Below are 16,869 nucleotides of genomic sequence, written 5' to 3' on the forward strand. Positions count from 1 at the left end.
TTGCCTATACACGGTGATCCGAGGTGCCTCCCGGTGAATCTCTGCCAGTTTTTTGTTTTCTCCAAATTTTATATATTTTTTTCCCGCAGGCTTTACTCCAAAGGCAAATTATTTGATCGACCTGTAGAGCATCGTTCTTCAGCCTACATCCTCTCTATTTTTTATGTCTAAAAAGTCAATTGTCCCCCAGGTACAAGGATACTGGTAAAGGGGATGGATGTTGTTGATGATGAGCTGATCCTCTGACACCATGATGAACCCATCATCTGCCGAGTCGCCGCGGCAGCCAGACAATAGCAGCCGGAAGCAGCAGCAGCAGCGATCGTCGTCTCCGGCTGGGCTAAAAGACGCTGCTTCTAAAACTACGCAGAAGGGCAGCAACCCATCAAAGCCCATCACATCAAAACAGGGTGGAGGAGGAGGAGGGGGAGGAAGAAGTAGCCGAGGTCATTCTCCAGTCTCCACGGGCAGGGAGCGGCAGGCCGGAAGCGCTCCTGCCACCAGAGGCGCGGCTGCTGTCCAGCCTGCTGGTGCTGAAAATCCGACGGCAGACAGAGGAGCCGTCCAACCAGCAGAAGACGCTTCCTCGCCCTCCAGAGCTGATCAGAACCGCGTTGTCTCCGACCAACCCTGCGCATCCAAATCCCCCAAACTGAGGAGCAAAAATCCGAAGGGAGGGGAGGCAACTAGCAGCAAAAAGAGCTCGAAAGGCACAGTGGGCTGCGGACCCGGCTTCTGGAAGGAGGGATGCTTGCAGTCCGAGCTAATACAGTTTCACTTGAATAAGAGTTTAGGAAAGAAAGGGACAAAGATGCAGGCGAAATCAGCATCTCCGCCGGGCTCTGAGCCCGAGCTGTCCCCCGAGCGCGACAGTTCGCAGGTGGCTGCACAGCCAGACCAGAAACTACATGAAGAGCTGGAGAGACTGGAGGATGAAAACGAGGATTTGAAGGTAATGCAATTCTACGCCAGGGTTTAAATTTTCTTAAATAATAGGCCAATGTTTTTCTATTCTTCTTCTTCTTTTTTCTTTTGGCGTGTTCAACAGTCGCACTTGTTGTATTTGCACGCTTACTGCATGATCACCGCTGCTGTAGTGCTGCTGAAAACTACATATTTATAGAAGTGTCAAATTTACTGAACAGATGCTCGATTCGATTATTTCATCACGCATTTCATTTCCACGTTTTATTAGAATGAAATCGAGGAGATGCGGGCAGAGATGGATGAGATGCGGGACACCTTCTATGAAGAAGACGCATGCCAGCTGCAGGACATGCGGAGAGAGCTGGAGAGAGCCAACAAGAACTGTCGGATTCTCCAGTACAGACTAAAGAAGGCTGAGAGAAAGAGGCTCAGGATCACAGAAAGTGGCCAAGTGGATGGAGAGCTGCTTAGAAGTCTGGAGCAAGACCTGAAAGTGAGTCTTTGGATGTCCCATCATCATCATCCTCATCATCATCATCTAAATTAATGATCAAAACAATGACTGGACCTCCCTCCTCTTTTTAATTTCTTATATGCTTTTTTTCTTTATTCTGTCTTGATTCCTCTCCCAGGTGGCAAAGGATGTGTCTGTGCGCTTGCACCATGAGCTGGAAAATGTGGAGGAGAAGAGGACAAAGACAGAGGAGGAGAATGAGAAGCTTAGGCAGCAGCTGATAGAGGTGGAGGTCACCAAACAGGCCCTGCAAAATGAAATGGAGAAGGCCAAAGAGGTGAGAGGCTGAAGCCAGTGTGTCTTCATTTGTTTGACTATCTGTGACAGTTACACAATGCAAATTGTTACCTGAACCAAAAGTTAGACTATAAGAAGCCATTTGAATATCACTGGAGAAAATGTGAAGGTGAGGTTGAAGAACAGGGTTCAAGAGCAGATCAGGCAGTAATTCTTAATATACTTTCAGAGTTTTTCCACAGTTTTCCAATGAATGTATGAGCTCCAGATTAAAATTAGCTAAAATGTAAGTAAAAATAATCCCAAAACAAAAACAGAAAAACCTGCTTTGGGTACTCTGGGCTTATAGCAATATAACAGCCAGGTTCGTTGTCAGTGCAGCAGTTCTACTACCCTGCAGTAATATTACATATTTAGGACAAAATGTCTTTCTTATGATGTGATGTGTAAGAAATATTTATATTCACAAACCAGTTGTTTTTGGGTGTTTTTCTTCAAGGCTCTAAAATAACAACTGCACAGACAGCAGTGTGCTTTGAATTTGAATATCTTACCAGAAACATTCTGGAGGGCGAGTTTAAGCAGTCCTCTTTTTCCATTAGTGAGTGTTCAGTGTTCCATAAATCTGGATGATATCACTGCCCTCAGTAAGAAAACGCCAAGCTGCCGCTGATGGTGAAGTAACCACTGTTTCCCCGCAGCTCTCACTCAAAAGAAAAGGCAGTAAGGACGGGCAGAAAGCAGACAGAAAGACTCCACAGACCCCAACAGAGGTGAGTCAGCAATTTATAAGATTATAAAGGTATAACCTTTGGCTGATATGTTTAATAAAGAGGTTATTTTTCTGTGTAAATCTCCAAATGAAAAATAAATGTGATAGACTGGCTGGATAGTCATATTTTATAGTGAGTAAAAGTAACATGGAGTAACATCAAACCTGGATCTTGGGTGTAAATTTTTAAGCAGGCTACCAAAGTCATTAGAACACTAGAGAAGCTATATTGCTACTATATTGTCTCTGGTTTGTCTATGAGACTAAAATACAGAGAACTTAAAGAATGGGCAAAAGACTTAAGACATACTTTATTTATCTCAAAAGTTGGGAAGTTACTGAATGAAATAAATGTTCCATCTGTTCACAGGAAGAAAATGAAGATCTGAAATGCCAGCTAGCTTTCATCAAAGAGGAAGCCATCTTGATGAGGAAAAAGATGGCAAAGATCGACAAAGAGAAGGACCGACTTGAGCAGGAGCTCCAGAAGTACCGGTCCTTTTATGGGGATGTGGACAGCCCTCTGCCTAAAGGTGAGGCTGGAGGGCCTCCCACCACTCGTGAATCTGAGCTGAAGCTCCGTTTACGCCTTGTGGAGGAGGAAGCAAATATCTTGGGGCGAAAGATTGTGGAGCTCGAGGTGGAGAACAGAGGGCTGAAGGCTGAGCTGGATGACATGAGGGAGGACAGGTACTTGGCACTCATTCATCAGAATCCTGATGAGTCAACCAGCAGCTTAGTGGAATGAGATGATAGCTGTTATGAAAAGAAAAACTGGGGACTGGGGAACATTAAATATGTAAATTCTGACAAAGATAGTTATTGAAATTATTTCAAGTTTGAATATGCAGAAGCTGGAAGAGTAAAAGCACCCGATGTCCTCATTAACACTGCTTGTCTGCTCTTTACCTCCTAGTCTGGCAGCAGCTGGAGTGGATGGCTCTAGCAGTGGAGGTCAACAGAGCAGAGAGCAGGGTGAGGCTCTCTCAGAGCTCAGGCAGCAGCTTCAGCTGGTGGAAGATGAGGCCGAACTTCTCCGCAGGAATCTAGCAGATGTGGAAGAAGAGAACAAAAAGGTAATATATATATATATATATATATATATATATATATATATATATATATTGTAAAAAAAAAAAAAATCTACAAAAAAATTGAAACATTTCTGCGACATCAAAAACAAACAAACATTTTATTGCAGTAACTGAAAAAAATGTAAATATTAAAAAAAAAATGACTCTGATTGATGCTAAACACACATCAGGATAACACTGAGTTTCCTCTTCAGGTGACATGTGAGCTCAATAAACTTAAATACAAGGCTGGGTCCCATGAACCTGGATCAAGACACGGAGGAGGTTTGTATGTTTCTTAATATTCTAAATGCCTGTCATTGATGTTGTAGCAGGAGTTAAGCAACTGCACTGCAAGTAAAGAGGCATCTCTTCTTTTTAAGCTTATTAAATCTGAACCAGGTGAAAAAAAATGTGAAAAAAAAACCCCTCCAGGAGCTGCACATTCAACCCTAATTTGAACTAATGCTCCATTTTCCATTGTTGCATTATTTCAACCCCAGGAGGAGCTGACCCTGCTAAAGTGGAGGCTCTCCAGGAGGAGCTGAAAGCAGCGCGTTTGCAGATCAACGAACTGAGTGGCAAAGTTATGCAGCTCCAGTACGAGAACCGCGTGTTGCTCTCCAACATGCAGCGCTACGACCTGGCCTCCCACCTGGGCATCCGTGGCAGCCCTCGCGACAGTGATGCAGAGAGTGACGGAGGGCGGGACGATGACACACCTTCAGCCTCGGCTTCCTCCCCTCGCCTCCTCCCGCCACATCGCAAACGCGAGGGCCCAATTGGAGGAGAGAGTGACTCAGACGAGGTGAGAAACATCCGCTGCCTCACCCCGACGCGCTCTCTTTACTCACCTGTAGATAGTCGTTTTTTATCCAGAAGCCTGAAGGACCGGCAGCAGATGATAGACATCCGCATCGAGGCGGAGAGGCTGGGTCGGACCATTGACAGGCTCATCTCTGACACCAGCACTATCATTTCTGAGGCCCGAGTATATGTCACCAATGGGGAGCTGTTTGCTAGGTTGGATGAGGATGAGGAAGGTGGCAGGTAATTGTTACATGAAAAAAACTATCACAGTTTTGTGTGATCACTACACTGTCGTAGTCTCCTCCAAATTTACCTGATTTTGAAAGTCCAAACTTGTTCTTCCTCAGGATCAGAGAGCACGAGCTGCTGTATCGTATCAACGCACAGATGAAAGCCTTCAGGAAAGAGCTGCAGAGCTTCATAGACCGCCTGGATGTCCCCAAGCAGGACGACAAACAGGCAGAGGAGCCACTTTCTGTAAGCTGATAAAAACAAGAGTGACTGTCACATTTCCCCCCCACACTTTTCTTCTTCTAATGCTCATCATTCTTCTCTTCACTCCCATTTTTCCTTCAACTACCATCGCTCCAGATGTTTCAGCCCATCATTTTGCTGATCCTCATTCTTGTTCTGTTTTCCTCACTGTCTTATGCCACCATTTTTAAACTGGTATTTCTTTTCACCCTGTTCTTTGTACTGTAGAGCACACTTTCTGCATCACATTATGTTTATTTTTTATTGCTTCTTTTTTTTTTTAACATATTCATTTATTTCACTTTTTGTTATGTTGAACACATTACGTAAGGTCACACAAGGTCACATTCATTTTCCAAGTATGACCCACTCATCTGTTCAGCTGCTTTCAACATTCCCTGGAGACCACACACTTAGAAGCAACAGTGGAGTTTTAGGTGAGTATGTCGTTCAATTTTTCCTACTGTGAAAACCTGTGATAGAATTCCCTTCACAGGTCAATCTAGGTTTAAGATGAGCATATCTGATTCTTTGAATCAGAAAGAAAAGCTGTCTGAAAATACCTGTGAGGGGAAAAGTTTCCCCCGAGCTGTGCACGTGCCTTATTTATGTGACTACAGGAATAAACACACATCTTTTATGAATACACTGTCGGGTCTGTGAAAATGCACATATGCCTACACACACTCAAGCACCCTCCCACAATAATACTTACACTCATACTGTAGGACTACATGTCCTGCAAGTTCTTCTTCTTAGGCAGCTGTGCTGAGTCACCACCAAATGTCAGCCTAATGTACAACAGATCATCCACACAGTCACGGGAAGCATAACAGGAGCACTGTCATTTTACCTGCATTAGTGTTGCACTGAGAATCTTACAAAATGCCTCTGGGTGAGTCTGCAAAAGCATACCGTTGGTGGATCTGTTTATCCAGCGGACCTGACCACCAGGACGGGGGTGGAACCGGTCTACTGCTTTCATCCCACCGGTGGGATGTTTTACGTCACATATTAGGGCCAGCTGTGGAGGAAGAGAGGAGGAGAGACGTTGAGGGAAAGGGGGAGAGAGAAAAGGGGGATTTTATTCCAGTTAATGAAAGCATAAATTCAGCGGTAGCCTCTCGCTCTCCGATCTTTTTTTAACTGAACCGCCGCATTCTAGTTACTTCAGCCAATTTTGCTGGCTGAAATGAAATGTGTATGTGTGGGGGTATGAGGACATTCGCCGCAACACTCGGGGTTATCAGAGGAAAAACAGGTAAGAGCGTAGTGTTTGGTTAAGCACCGCGGTAAAGTGAGCCGTCATTTGTGAGCCGCGGTCAAGCCAGCCGCCTCTTATCCGCCGCATAAATTTCCTTGCGCTTTTACACCAGTCTTTACGGTAGCGCCTTTTCGCTTTATATCCCGATTGAGAGCCTAGACCCGCGCACGCGCGCACGCGCGCGCACACATTACGATGGAACAGCCCAATACAGTCAATACAATTATGTCTATTACAAAAATTCATTAAAAATCATCCTTAGTAGTTGAGGTCCAACTTTCAACAGATTCCTTCTCTGGGAAGCCTACTGTACCTGTGTGCCAAGTTTCATCCAGATTTACTGTAGAATTCCTCAGAAATTAAAGGACATTTATATTCAATGCAATACAGTCAATACACTACAATTATGTCTATTACAAAAAATCATTAAAAATCATCCTTAGTAGTTGAGGTCCAACTGTCAACACATCCCTCCTCTGGGACACCTACTGTACCTGTGTGCCAAGTTTCATCCAGATTTACTGTAGAATTCCTCAGAAATTAAAGGAAACTTATATTCAATGCAATACAGTCAATACACTACAATTATGTCAAATTTCAAAAATTCATTAAAAATCATCCTTAGTAGTTGAGGTCCAACTTTCAACAGATTCCTTCTCTGGGAAGCCTACTGTACCTGTGTCCCAAGTTTCATCCAGATTTACTGTAGAATTCCTCAGAAATTAAAGGAAACTTATATTCAATGCAATACATTCAATACACTACAATTATGTCAAATTTCAAAGATTCATTAAAAATCATCCTTAGTAGTTGAGGTCCAACTTTCAACAGATTCCTTCTCTGGGAAGCCTACTGTACCTGTGTGCCAAGTTTCATCCAGATTTACTGTAGAATTCCTCAGAAATTAAAGGGCATTTATATTCAATGCAATACAGTCAATACACTACAATTATGTCTATTACAAAAATTCATTAAAAATCATCCTTAGTAGTTGAGGTCCAACTGTCAACACATCCCTCCTCTGGGACACCTACTGTACCTGTGTGCCAAGTTTCATCCAGATTTACTGTAGAATTCCTCAGAAATTAAAGGAAACTAATATTCAATGCAATACAGTCAATACACTACAATTATGTCAAATTTCAAAAATTCATTAAAAATCATCCTTAGTAGTTGAGGTCCAACTTTCAACAGATTCCTTCTCTGGGAAGCCTACTGTACCTGTGTGCCAAGTTTCATCCAGATTTACTGTAAAATTCCTCAGAAATTAAAGGACATTTATATTCAATGCAATACAGTCAATACACTACAATTATGTCAATTACAAAAATTCATTAAAAATCATCCTTAGTAGTTGAGGTCCAACTTTCAACAGATTCCTTCTCTGGGAAGCCTACTGTACCTGTGTGCCAAGTTTCATCCAGATTTACTGTAAAATTCCTCAGAAATTAAAGGACATTTATATTCAATGCAATACAGTCAATACACTACAATTATGTCTATTACAAAAATTCATTAAAAATCATCCTTAGTAGTTGAGGTCCAACTGTCAACACATCCCTCCTCTGGGACACCTACTGTACCTGTGTGCCAAGTTTCATCCAGATTTACTGTAGAATTCCTCAGAAATTAAAGGAAACTTATATTCAATGCAATACAGTCAATACACTACAATTATGTCAAATTTCAAAAATTCATTAAAAATCATCCTTAGTAGTTGAGGTCCAACTTTCAACAGATTCCTTCTCTGGGAAGCCTACTGTACCTGTGTCCCAAGTTTCATCCAGATTTACTGTAGAATTCCTCAGAAATTAAAGGAAACTTATATTCAATGCAATACATTCAATACACTACAATTATGTCAAATTTCAAAGATTCATTAAAAATCATCCTTAGTAGTTGAGGTCCAACTTTCAACAGATTCCTTCTCTGGGAAGCCTACTGTACCTGTGTGCCAAGTTTCATCCAGATTTACTGTAGAATTCCTCAGAAATTAAAGGGCATTTATATTCAATGCAATACAGTCAATACACTACAATTATGTCTATTACAAAAATTCATTAAAAATCATCCTTAGTAGTTGAGGTCCAACTGTCAACACATCCCTCCTCTGGGACACCTACTGTACCTGTGTGCCAAGTTTCATCCAGATTTACTGTAGAATTCCTCAGAAATTAAAGGAAACTAATATTCAATGCAATACAGTCAATACACTACAATTATGTCAAATTTCAAAAATTCATTAAAAATCATCCTTAGTAGTTGAGGTCCAACTTTCAACAGATTCCTTCTCTGGGAAGCCTACTGTACCTGTGTGCCAAGTTTCATCCAGATTTACTGTAAAATTCCTCAGAAATTAAAGGACATTTATATTCAATGCAATACAGTCAATACACTACAATTATGTCAATTACAAAAATTCATTAAAAATCATCCTTAGTAGTTGAGGTCCAACTTTCAACAGATTCCTTCTCTGGGAAGCCTACTGTACCTGTGTGCCAAGTTTCATCCAGATTTACTGTAAAATTCCTCAGAAATTAAAGGACATTTATATTCAATGCAATACAGTCAATACACTACAATTATGTCTATTACAAAAATTCATTAAAAATCATCCTTAGTAGTTGAGGTCCAACTGTCAACACATCCCTCCTCTGGGACACCTACTGTACCTGTGTGCCAAGTTTCATCCAGATTTACTGTAGAATTCCTCAGAAATTAAAGGAAACTTATATTCAATGCAATACAGTCAATACACTACAATTATGTCAAATTTCAAAAATTCATTAAAAATCATCCTTAGTAGTTGAGGTCCAACTTTCAACAGATTCCTTCTCTGGGAAGCCTACTGTACCTGTGTCCCAAGTTTCATCCAGATTTACTGTCGAATTCCTCAGAAATGAAAGGAAACTTATATTCAATGCAATACAGTCAATACACTACAATTATGTCTATTACAAAAAATCATTAAAAATCATCCTTAGTAGTTGAGGTCCAACTTTCAACACATCCCTCCTCTGGGACACCTACTGTACCTGTGTGCCAAGTTTCATCCAGATTTACTGTAGAATTCCTCAGAAATTAAAGGAAACTTATATTCAATGCAATACAGTCAATACACTACAATTATGTCAAATTTCAAAATTCATTAAAAATCATCCTTAGTAGTTGAGGTCCAACTTTCAACAGATTCCTTCTCTGGGACACCTACTGTACCTGTGTGCCAAGGTTCATCCAGATTTACTGTAAAATTCCTCAGAAATTAAAGGAAACTTATATTCAATGCAATACAGTCAATACACTACAATTATGTCAAATTTCAAAAATTCATTAAAAATCATCCTTAGTAGTTGAGGTCCAACTTTCAACAGATTCCTTCTCTGGGAAGCCTACTGTACCTGTGTCCCAAGTTTCATCCAGATTTACTGTCGAATTCCTCAGAAATTAAAGGAAACTTATATTCAATGCAATACAGTCAATACACTACAATTATGTCTATTTCAAAAATTCATTAAAAATCATCCTTAGTAGTTGAGGTCCAACTTTCAACAGATTCCTTCTCTGGGACACCTACTGTACCTGTGTGCCAAGTTTCATCCAGATTTACTGTAAGATTCCTCAGAAATTAAAGGACATGTATATTGAATTCAATACACTTACTTAAATATTGCATCATATTCAAAAATTCATTAAAAATCATCCATAATAGTTGATGTCCAACTTTCAACACCGTCTTACTCTGGGCGACCTACGGTATCTCTGGGCCAAGTTACATCTCAATTCACTGTAATCTTTATCAAAAATTGAAAGAACAATTATATGTCAATGCTGGCTGTGTGCCTTTCAAAATGACACTAAATAACAGAACTCAGGCACATCAGGGAATAATCCAAAAGGCGGATTTATTAAACAAAAACAACATACAAAATATCCCTAACCCATACTACATAACCTAAAAAGAAACAAAGGGACACTTAGAAGCACAAGAAAACAATACTATACTGAAAGGGCAAGAGACACAGCCCAAACATAATCCACAACTAAAACGCCAAAAGAACAAGTCATCCCACATAGCAGACGGGTGTTGCCTGGATCTGGTGTGAAGCCGGCACTGCTGGCTGACTTCTGGCATGGTAAGATGGCACTGTTTATGTGATGGCATGCTACATCTGGCCTGATTGGGTGAATGTGACATGTTGTATAGAGCACTTTGAGTAATATGGGTGAGTAAAAAGGCGCTATATAAGAATCAGTCCATTCACTGTCTGAACAGAGTTTTGTCATGACAGCATATTTGATTGTCTTCACTGACTCGCTATCCGCCTTAGTGCAGCTGCCGTACCATCCTCGGATGCAGTAAGTTAGTAGGCTCTCAATGGGCGAGTGGTGGAAGGTCAGCAGAGGATGTCTGGGATGATTGCATTAAAGGCTGAGCTGTAGTCCACAAAGAGCATTCTGGCGTAGCTCTGCCGCTTTTCTGACACAACGACCGAGACTGTGGGAGCTGGGGCTCGAACCAGCAACCTTCCGGTGACAAGACGAACTGCCAACTCTCATTATGCAATGTACTGTTTAAAAGAAAAATCTTTTTTTTGCCTTGACAACATACATTCATCTTCATTTCAAATAAGTAGTTATTTTTCACACAGAGAGCAATACCATTCTCCAGCCTCTGCTGTCCAAAACTACTCTGTATTCATCTGGAGGCACTTTGTGTGAAACCATTTTAAATAGCTCTCATGCAGGAACAAAGCAATTGTATAAAATGAAGTGAGGGAATGGAGCTATAAATAGATTAATATAGAGATATGAAAATAAACTTATATATAGACATAGGAACACAAGTTTTAAGATTAATGTTTCTGGGATATAATAAACAATATAAGCATACAGGTGTCTAAGCAAACATTGTGGCATACAAAGTGAGAGAGTGCAGTGAGTCATGTTTATTCCTGTTCAATATGTGTCTGACACAAGTGGATGAATTAAAAAGTCTGACAGCAGCAGCAACAACAGGCAATGCCTTCCTGATGACTTTCTATCTGGTTACATCTTTGTCTTTGATGCCTGTATCCCAGCTTGAAGAGTCCTGGACCTTTTTTCTAGTCAGTGGGTGTGTAGGCAAACAACTCTGGCTTGTCACCCAGTTGGATTTCCTGGTAATTGTCAGGTGGCACTATCTACAAATCAGGACACATTAACTATGATATTAAAAAATTGACATGATGACATAGTCCTTGGTCAGTTTACCAAGCATTTCTCAGTTTTGTTCTTTATAGTTCTGTTCATCATATCATTGTTTGTGAGTCCTGGATTATTTGATGATATGTTTACATTATGTATTCTTTTGTTTTCAGTTCCATATTGCTTTTAAGTGTAGTTCTTTTTAAGCATTCCACAAGTGGATGGAACACTTGTGAAAACACTCTAGTGTTAAAGCCAGTCTTGTCTTCATGTCTGTTTCTGGTTTTGTCTGTGTCAAGCTCGTGTGTCTTAGTCTGTGTTTTAGTTTGGTGGCCTCTTGTCTCTTTCTTGTGTTGAGTCTTACTTCCATTGTCTTCTTATTCCCAATGTATCCCTGCTGTGTTACACAGCTGTCTCCAATTCCCCTAATCACCATCCTATTTATACATTTTGCCAATCTCCCGGTCTGAAGTACATTATTCTATTCGATTCTATTCTATTATATTTATACAGCACCAAACCACAACAACAGTCACCTAAAGACACTTTATGTTGCTGGTTAAAAACACAACAATAATACAAAGAAAGCCCCAACAATTTAAGTACCCCATATGAGCTAACATTTAGTGTGAGTGGGAAGGAAAAACTCCATTTGAAGAGGTAGAGACATCTGGCAGAAACAGGCTCAAGGAGAGACAGCCATCTACTGTGACTGGCTGAGGTTGATGAAAAGGAGACAGAACAACATACTGTGCAAGAGATACATACTAACTAATGATTAAATGCAGAGAGGTGTATAAACACAGAAAGAGCAAAGAAGGAAAAAATTCATACATGATGGGAAGCCCACAAGAGCCTAGGCTTATTGCAGCACAAATAAGGGAAGATTCAGGGTCACCTGATCCACTCTAACTGTATTATTTGTCAAAACTGAGGGTTTTAATGCTAATCTCAAAAGCAGAGACGGGTGTTTGTCTTCTGAATTAATATAGAATAGAATAGAATTCAACCTTATTGTCATTGCACATGTCACAGGTACAAGGCAACGAAATGCAGTTTGCATCCATCAAGAAGTGCTTTAGCCATGATATAGATATATTACAATATATATTAGCAATAATATAGGTATGTAAGTATATTACAGAAATGGGTCTATTATGGTATGTTATAATGTACACGGTATGAAGGTATGTTATGAATATGCTATAACTATAAGTATGTACAGGCTATGAACAGGATATAAACATGAAAAACTATACAGAATATGAAATTAAAAAAACTATACAGAAATATGAGATATACAGCTATACACAAATGTGAAATATGCAGGTTATAAACAGTTGTAGAATTAAAAATTATCGTATTGTACAGAATGATGTGAGCTGCATCCACAGAAGAGAGGCCTGAGAGATGATTCCTGTTCAACCTTAAAATTCTATAGGAACCACAAGTACACTTAATATTCCAAAATTAAAATCTGGATTTCAAAGCGAGTCAGTGAAGACAATCAAATAAACTGTCATGACAAAACTCTGTTCAGACAGTGAATGGACTGATTCTTATATAGCGCCTTTTTACTCACCCATATTACTCAAAGTGCTCTATACAACATGTCACATTCACCCAATCAGGCCAGATGTAGCATGCCATCACATAAACAGTGCCATCTTACCATGCCAGAAGTCAGCCAGCAGTGCCGGCTTCACACCAGATCCAGGCAACACCCGTCTGCTATGTGGGATGACTTGTTCTTTTGGCGTTTTAGTTGTGGATTATGTTTGGGCTGTGTCTCTTGCCCTTTCAGTATAGTATTGTTTTCTTGTGCTTCTAAGTGTCCCTTTGTTTCTTTTTAGGTTATGTAGTATGGGTTAGGGATATTTTGTATGTTGTTTTTGTTTAATAAATCCGCCTTTTGGATTATTCCCTGATGTGCCTGAGTTCTGTTATTTAGTGTCACTTTGAAAGGCACACAGCCAGCATTGACATATAATTGTTCTTTCAATTTTTGATAAAGATTACAGTGAATTGAGATGTAACTTGGCCCAGAGATACCGTAGGTCGCCCAGAGTAAGACGGTGTTGAAAGTTGGACATCAACTATTATGGATGATTTTTAATGAATTTTTGAATATGATGCAATATTTAAGTAAGTGTATTGAATTCAATATACATGTCCTTTAATTTCTGAGGAATCTTACAGTAAATCTGGATGAAACTTGGCACACAGGTACAGTAGGTGTCCCAGAGAAGGAATCTGTTGAAAGTTGGACCTCAACTACTAAGGATGATTTTTAATGAATTTTTGAAATAGACATAATTGTAGTGTATTGACTGTATTGCATTGAATATAAGTTTCCTTTAATTTCTGAGGAATTCGACAGTAAATCTGGATGAAACTTGGGACACAGGTACAGTAGGCTTCCCAGAGAAGGAATCTGTTGAAAGTTGGACCTCAACTACTAAGGATGATTTTTAATGAATTTTTGAAATTTGACATAATTGTAGTGTATTGACTGTATTGCATTGAATATAAGTTTCCTTTAATTTCTGAGGAATTTTACAGTAAATCTGGATGAACCTTGGCACACAGGTACAGTAGGTGTCCCAGAGAAGGAATCTGTTGAAAGTTGGACCTCAACTACTAAGGATGATTTTTAATGAATTTTGAAATTTGACATAATTGTAGTGTATTGACTGTATTGCATTGAATATAAGTTTCCTTTAATTTCTGAGGAATTCTACAGTAAATCTGGATGAAACTTGGCACACAGGTACAGTAGGTGTCCCAGAGGAGGGATGTGTTGAAAGTTGGACCTCAACTACTAAGGATGATTTTTAATGATTTTTTGTAATAGACATAATTGTAGTGTATTGACTGTATTGCATTGAATATAAGTTTCCTTTCATTTCTGAGGAATTCGACAGTAAATCTGGATGAAACTTGGGACACAGGTACAGTAGGCTTCCCAGAGAAGGAATCGGTTGAAAGTTGGACCTCAACTACTAAGGATGATTTTTAATGAATTTTTGAAATTTGACATAATTGTAGTGTATTGACTGTATTGCATTGAATATAAGTTTCCTTTAATTTCTGAGGAATTCTACAGTAAATCTGGATGAAACTTGGCACACAGGTACAGTAGGTGTCCCAGAGACGGAATCTGTTGAAAGGTGGACCTCAACTACTAAGGATGATTTTTAATGAATTTTTGAAATTTGACATAATTGTAGTGTATTGACTGTATTGCATTGAATATAAATGTCCTTTAATTTCTGAGGAATTCTACAGTAAATCTGGATGAAACTTGGCACACAGGTACAGTAGGCTTCCCAGAGAAGGAATCTGTTGAAAGTTGGACCTCAACTACTAAGGATGATTTTTAATGAATTTTTGAAATGTACATAATTGTAGTGTATTGACTGTATTGCATTGAATATAAATGTCCTTTAATTTCTGAGGAATTTTACAGTAAATCTGGATGAAACTTGGCACACAGGTACAGTACGTGTCCCAGAGGAGGGATGTGTTGAAAGTTGGACCTCAACTACTAAGGATGATTTTTAATGAATTTTTGAAATTTGACATAATTGTAGTGTATTGACTGTATTGCATTGAATATAAATGTCCTTTATTTTCTGAGGAATTTTACAGTAAATCTGGATGAACCTTGGCACACAGGTACAGTAGGTGTCCCAGAGAAGGAATTTGTTGAAAGTTGAACCTCAACTACTAAGGATGATTTTTAATGAATTTTTGAAATGTACATAATTGTAGTGTATTGACTGTATTGCATTGAATATAAATGTCCTTTAATTTCTGAGGAATTTTACAGTAAATCTGGATGACACTTGGCACACAGGTACAGTAGATGTCCCAGAGGAGGGATGTGTTGAAAGTTGGACCTCAACTACTAAGGATGATTTTTAATGAATTTTTGAAATTTGACATAATTGTAGTGTATTGACTGTATTGCATTGAATATAAATGTCCTTTAATTTCTGAGGAATTCTACAGTAAATCTGGATGAAACTTGGCACACAGGTACAGTAGGTGTCCCAGAGGAGGGATGTGTTGAAAGTTGGACCTCAACTACTAAGGATGATTTTTAATGAATTTTTGAAATTTGACATAATTGTAGTGTATTGACTGTATTGCATTGAATATAAGTTTCCTTTAATTTCTGAGGAATTCTACAGTAAATCTGGATGAAACTTGGCACACAGGTACAGTAGGTGTCCCAGAGGAGGGATGTGTTGAAAGTTGGACCTCAACTACTAAGGATGATTTTTAATGAATTTTTGAAATTTGACATAATTGTAGTGTATTGACTGTATTGCATTGAATATAAATGTCCTTTAATTTCTGAGGAATTCTACAGTAAATCTGGATGAAACTTGGCACACAGGTACAGTAGGTGTCCCAGAGGAGGGATGTGTTGAAAGTTGGACCTCAACTACTAAGGATGATTTTTAATGAATTTTTGAAATGTACATAATTGTAGTGTATTGACTGTACTGCATTGAATATAAATGTCCTTTAATTTCTGAGGAATTTTACAGTAAATCTGGATGAAACTTGGCACACAGGTACAGTAGGTGTCCCAGAGGAGGGATGTGTTGAAAGTTGGACCTCAACTACTAAGGATGATTTTTAATGAATTTTTGAAATTTGACATAATTGTAGTGTATTGACTGTATTGCATTGAATATAAGTTTCCTTTAATTTCTGAGGAATTCTACAGTAAATCTGGATGAAACTTGGCACACAGGTACAGTAGGTGTCCCAGAGGAGGGATGTGTTGAAAGTTGGACCTCAACTACTAAGGATGATTTTTAATGATTTTTTGTAATAGACATAATTGTATTGACTGTATTGGGCTGTTCCATCGTAATGTGTGCGCGCGTGTGCGCGGGTCTAGGCTCTCAATCGGGATATAAAGCGAAAAGGCGCTACCGTAAAGACTGGTGTAAAAGCGCAAGGAAATTTATGCGGCGGATAAGAGGCGGCTGGCTTGACCGCGGCTCACAAATGACGGCTCACTTTACCGCGGTGGTTAAGCTGCACGTGCTTCGTATTTTTGCGCGTGAACATAGCATACTAACACAAACGCTATGTAGTGCATGTAAATGTAAGCCGTTACTGTTATTTCGCCTGCTAATTACAACGTTAATAATAAAAGCAGCACGAGTTAGTCCACGTTTTACAGGCCTGAAGTTACAGACAAGGCTAGAGTCACAGTGGTAGCTCTGAGGATGAATACAAACACACCCTTCGTCGCTTTCCTCGTGATAGTCACCCCCTCTCATGCTAAGACAGCGGATGAGAAATGGCTAAGAGAGAAGAGATGGGCAGGCTTTGTTTACTGGGAAGGTAAGTTTCTTTTGCAGGAGTTTGAGATATCGTGTGTTAGTATTACGCTAACAAAAAAAAAAGTTTAAAAAAAAAAGAAAGAAAGAAAGAAAGAAAAAATGTGCGCCGTTTCTAAAGAGTGAAGATTAGCAGTTTTTAGCTAACAGTGAGGTGATTTGTTGCCATGGGTACAACACAAGGTGGCACCTCTTGCGACGTAATTAGAGGAGCCCGGTGTAGATTAGAGCATCTCTTTTACTCCTTA

The 16,869-nt window shown here is 39.5% G+C and overlaps 1 protein-coding gene and 1 long non-coding RNA gene across 2 annotated transcripts; one reads left to right on the forward strand and one right to left on the reverse strand.

The window, feature by feature from the left end:
• The first annotated feature begins 250 nt into the window (after window positions 1–250).
• On the forward strand, window positions 251–5,087 carry mtcl3 (MTCL family member 3). Its single transcript, XM_085177465.1, has 10 exons — window positions 251–952; window positions 1,196–1,420; window positions 1,560–1,718; window positions 2,380–2,451; window positions 2,821–3,140; window positions 3,367–3,526; window positions 3,739–3,808; window positions 4,027–4,573; window positions 4,681–4,810; window positions 4,925–5,087. The coding sequence occupies exons 1-10, from the start codon at window positions 251–253 to the stop codon at window positions 5,033–5,035; spliced, it is 2,496 nt and encodes an 831-aa protein (XP_085033591.1). The 3' UTR covers window positions 5,036–5,087.
• Window positions 3,385–16,643, reverse strand: LOC146507889 (uncharacterized). The gene is made up of 5 exons (XR_014876869.1): window positions 16,524–16,643; window positions 5,723–5,831; window positions 4,647–4,815; window positions 4,378–4,542; window positions 3,385–3,496 (listed from the first exon to the last, which is right to left on the reverse strand). It is a non-coding gene; the product is annotated as an uncharacterized LOC146507889 (long non-coding RNA).
• Between the last annotated feature and the right edge of the window lie 226 nt (window positions 16,644–16,869).

The sequence above is a fragment of the Neolamprologus multifasciatus genome, chromosome 11 (genome assembly GCF_963576455.1).
Source record: "Neolamprologus multifasciatus chromosome 11, fNeoMul1.2, whole genome shotgun sequence".
NCBI classification, from domain to species: Eukaryota; Metazoa; Chordata; class Actinopteri; order Cichliformes; family Cichlidae; genus Neolamprologus; species Neolamprologus multifasciatus.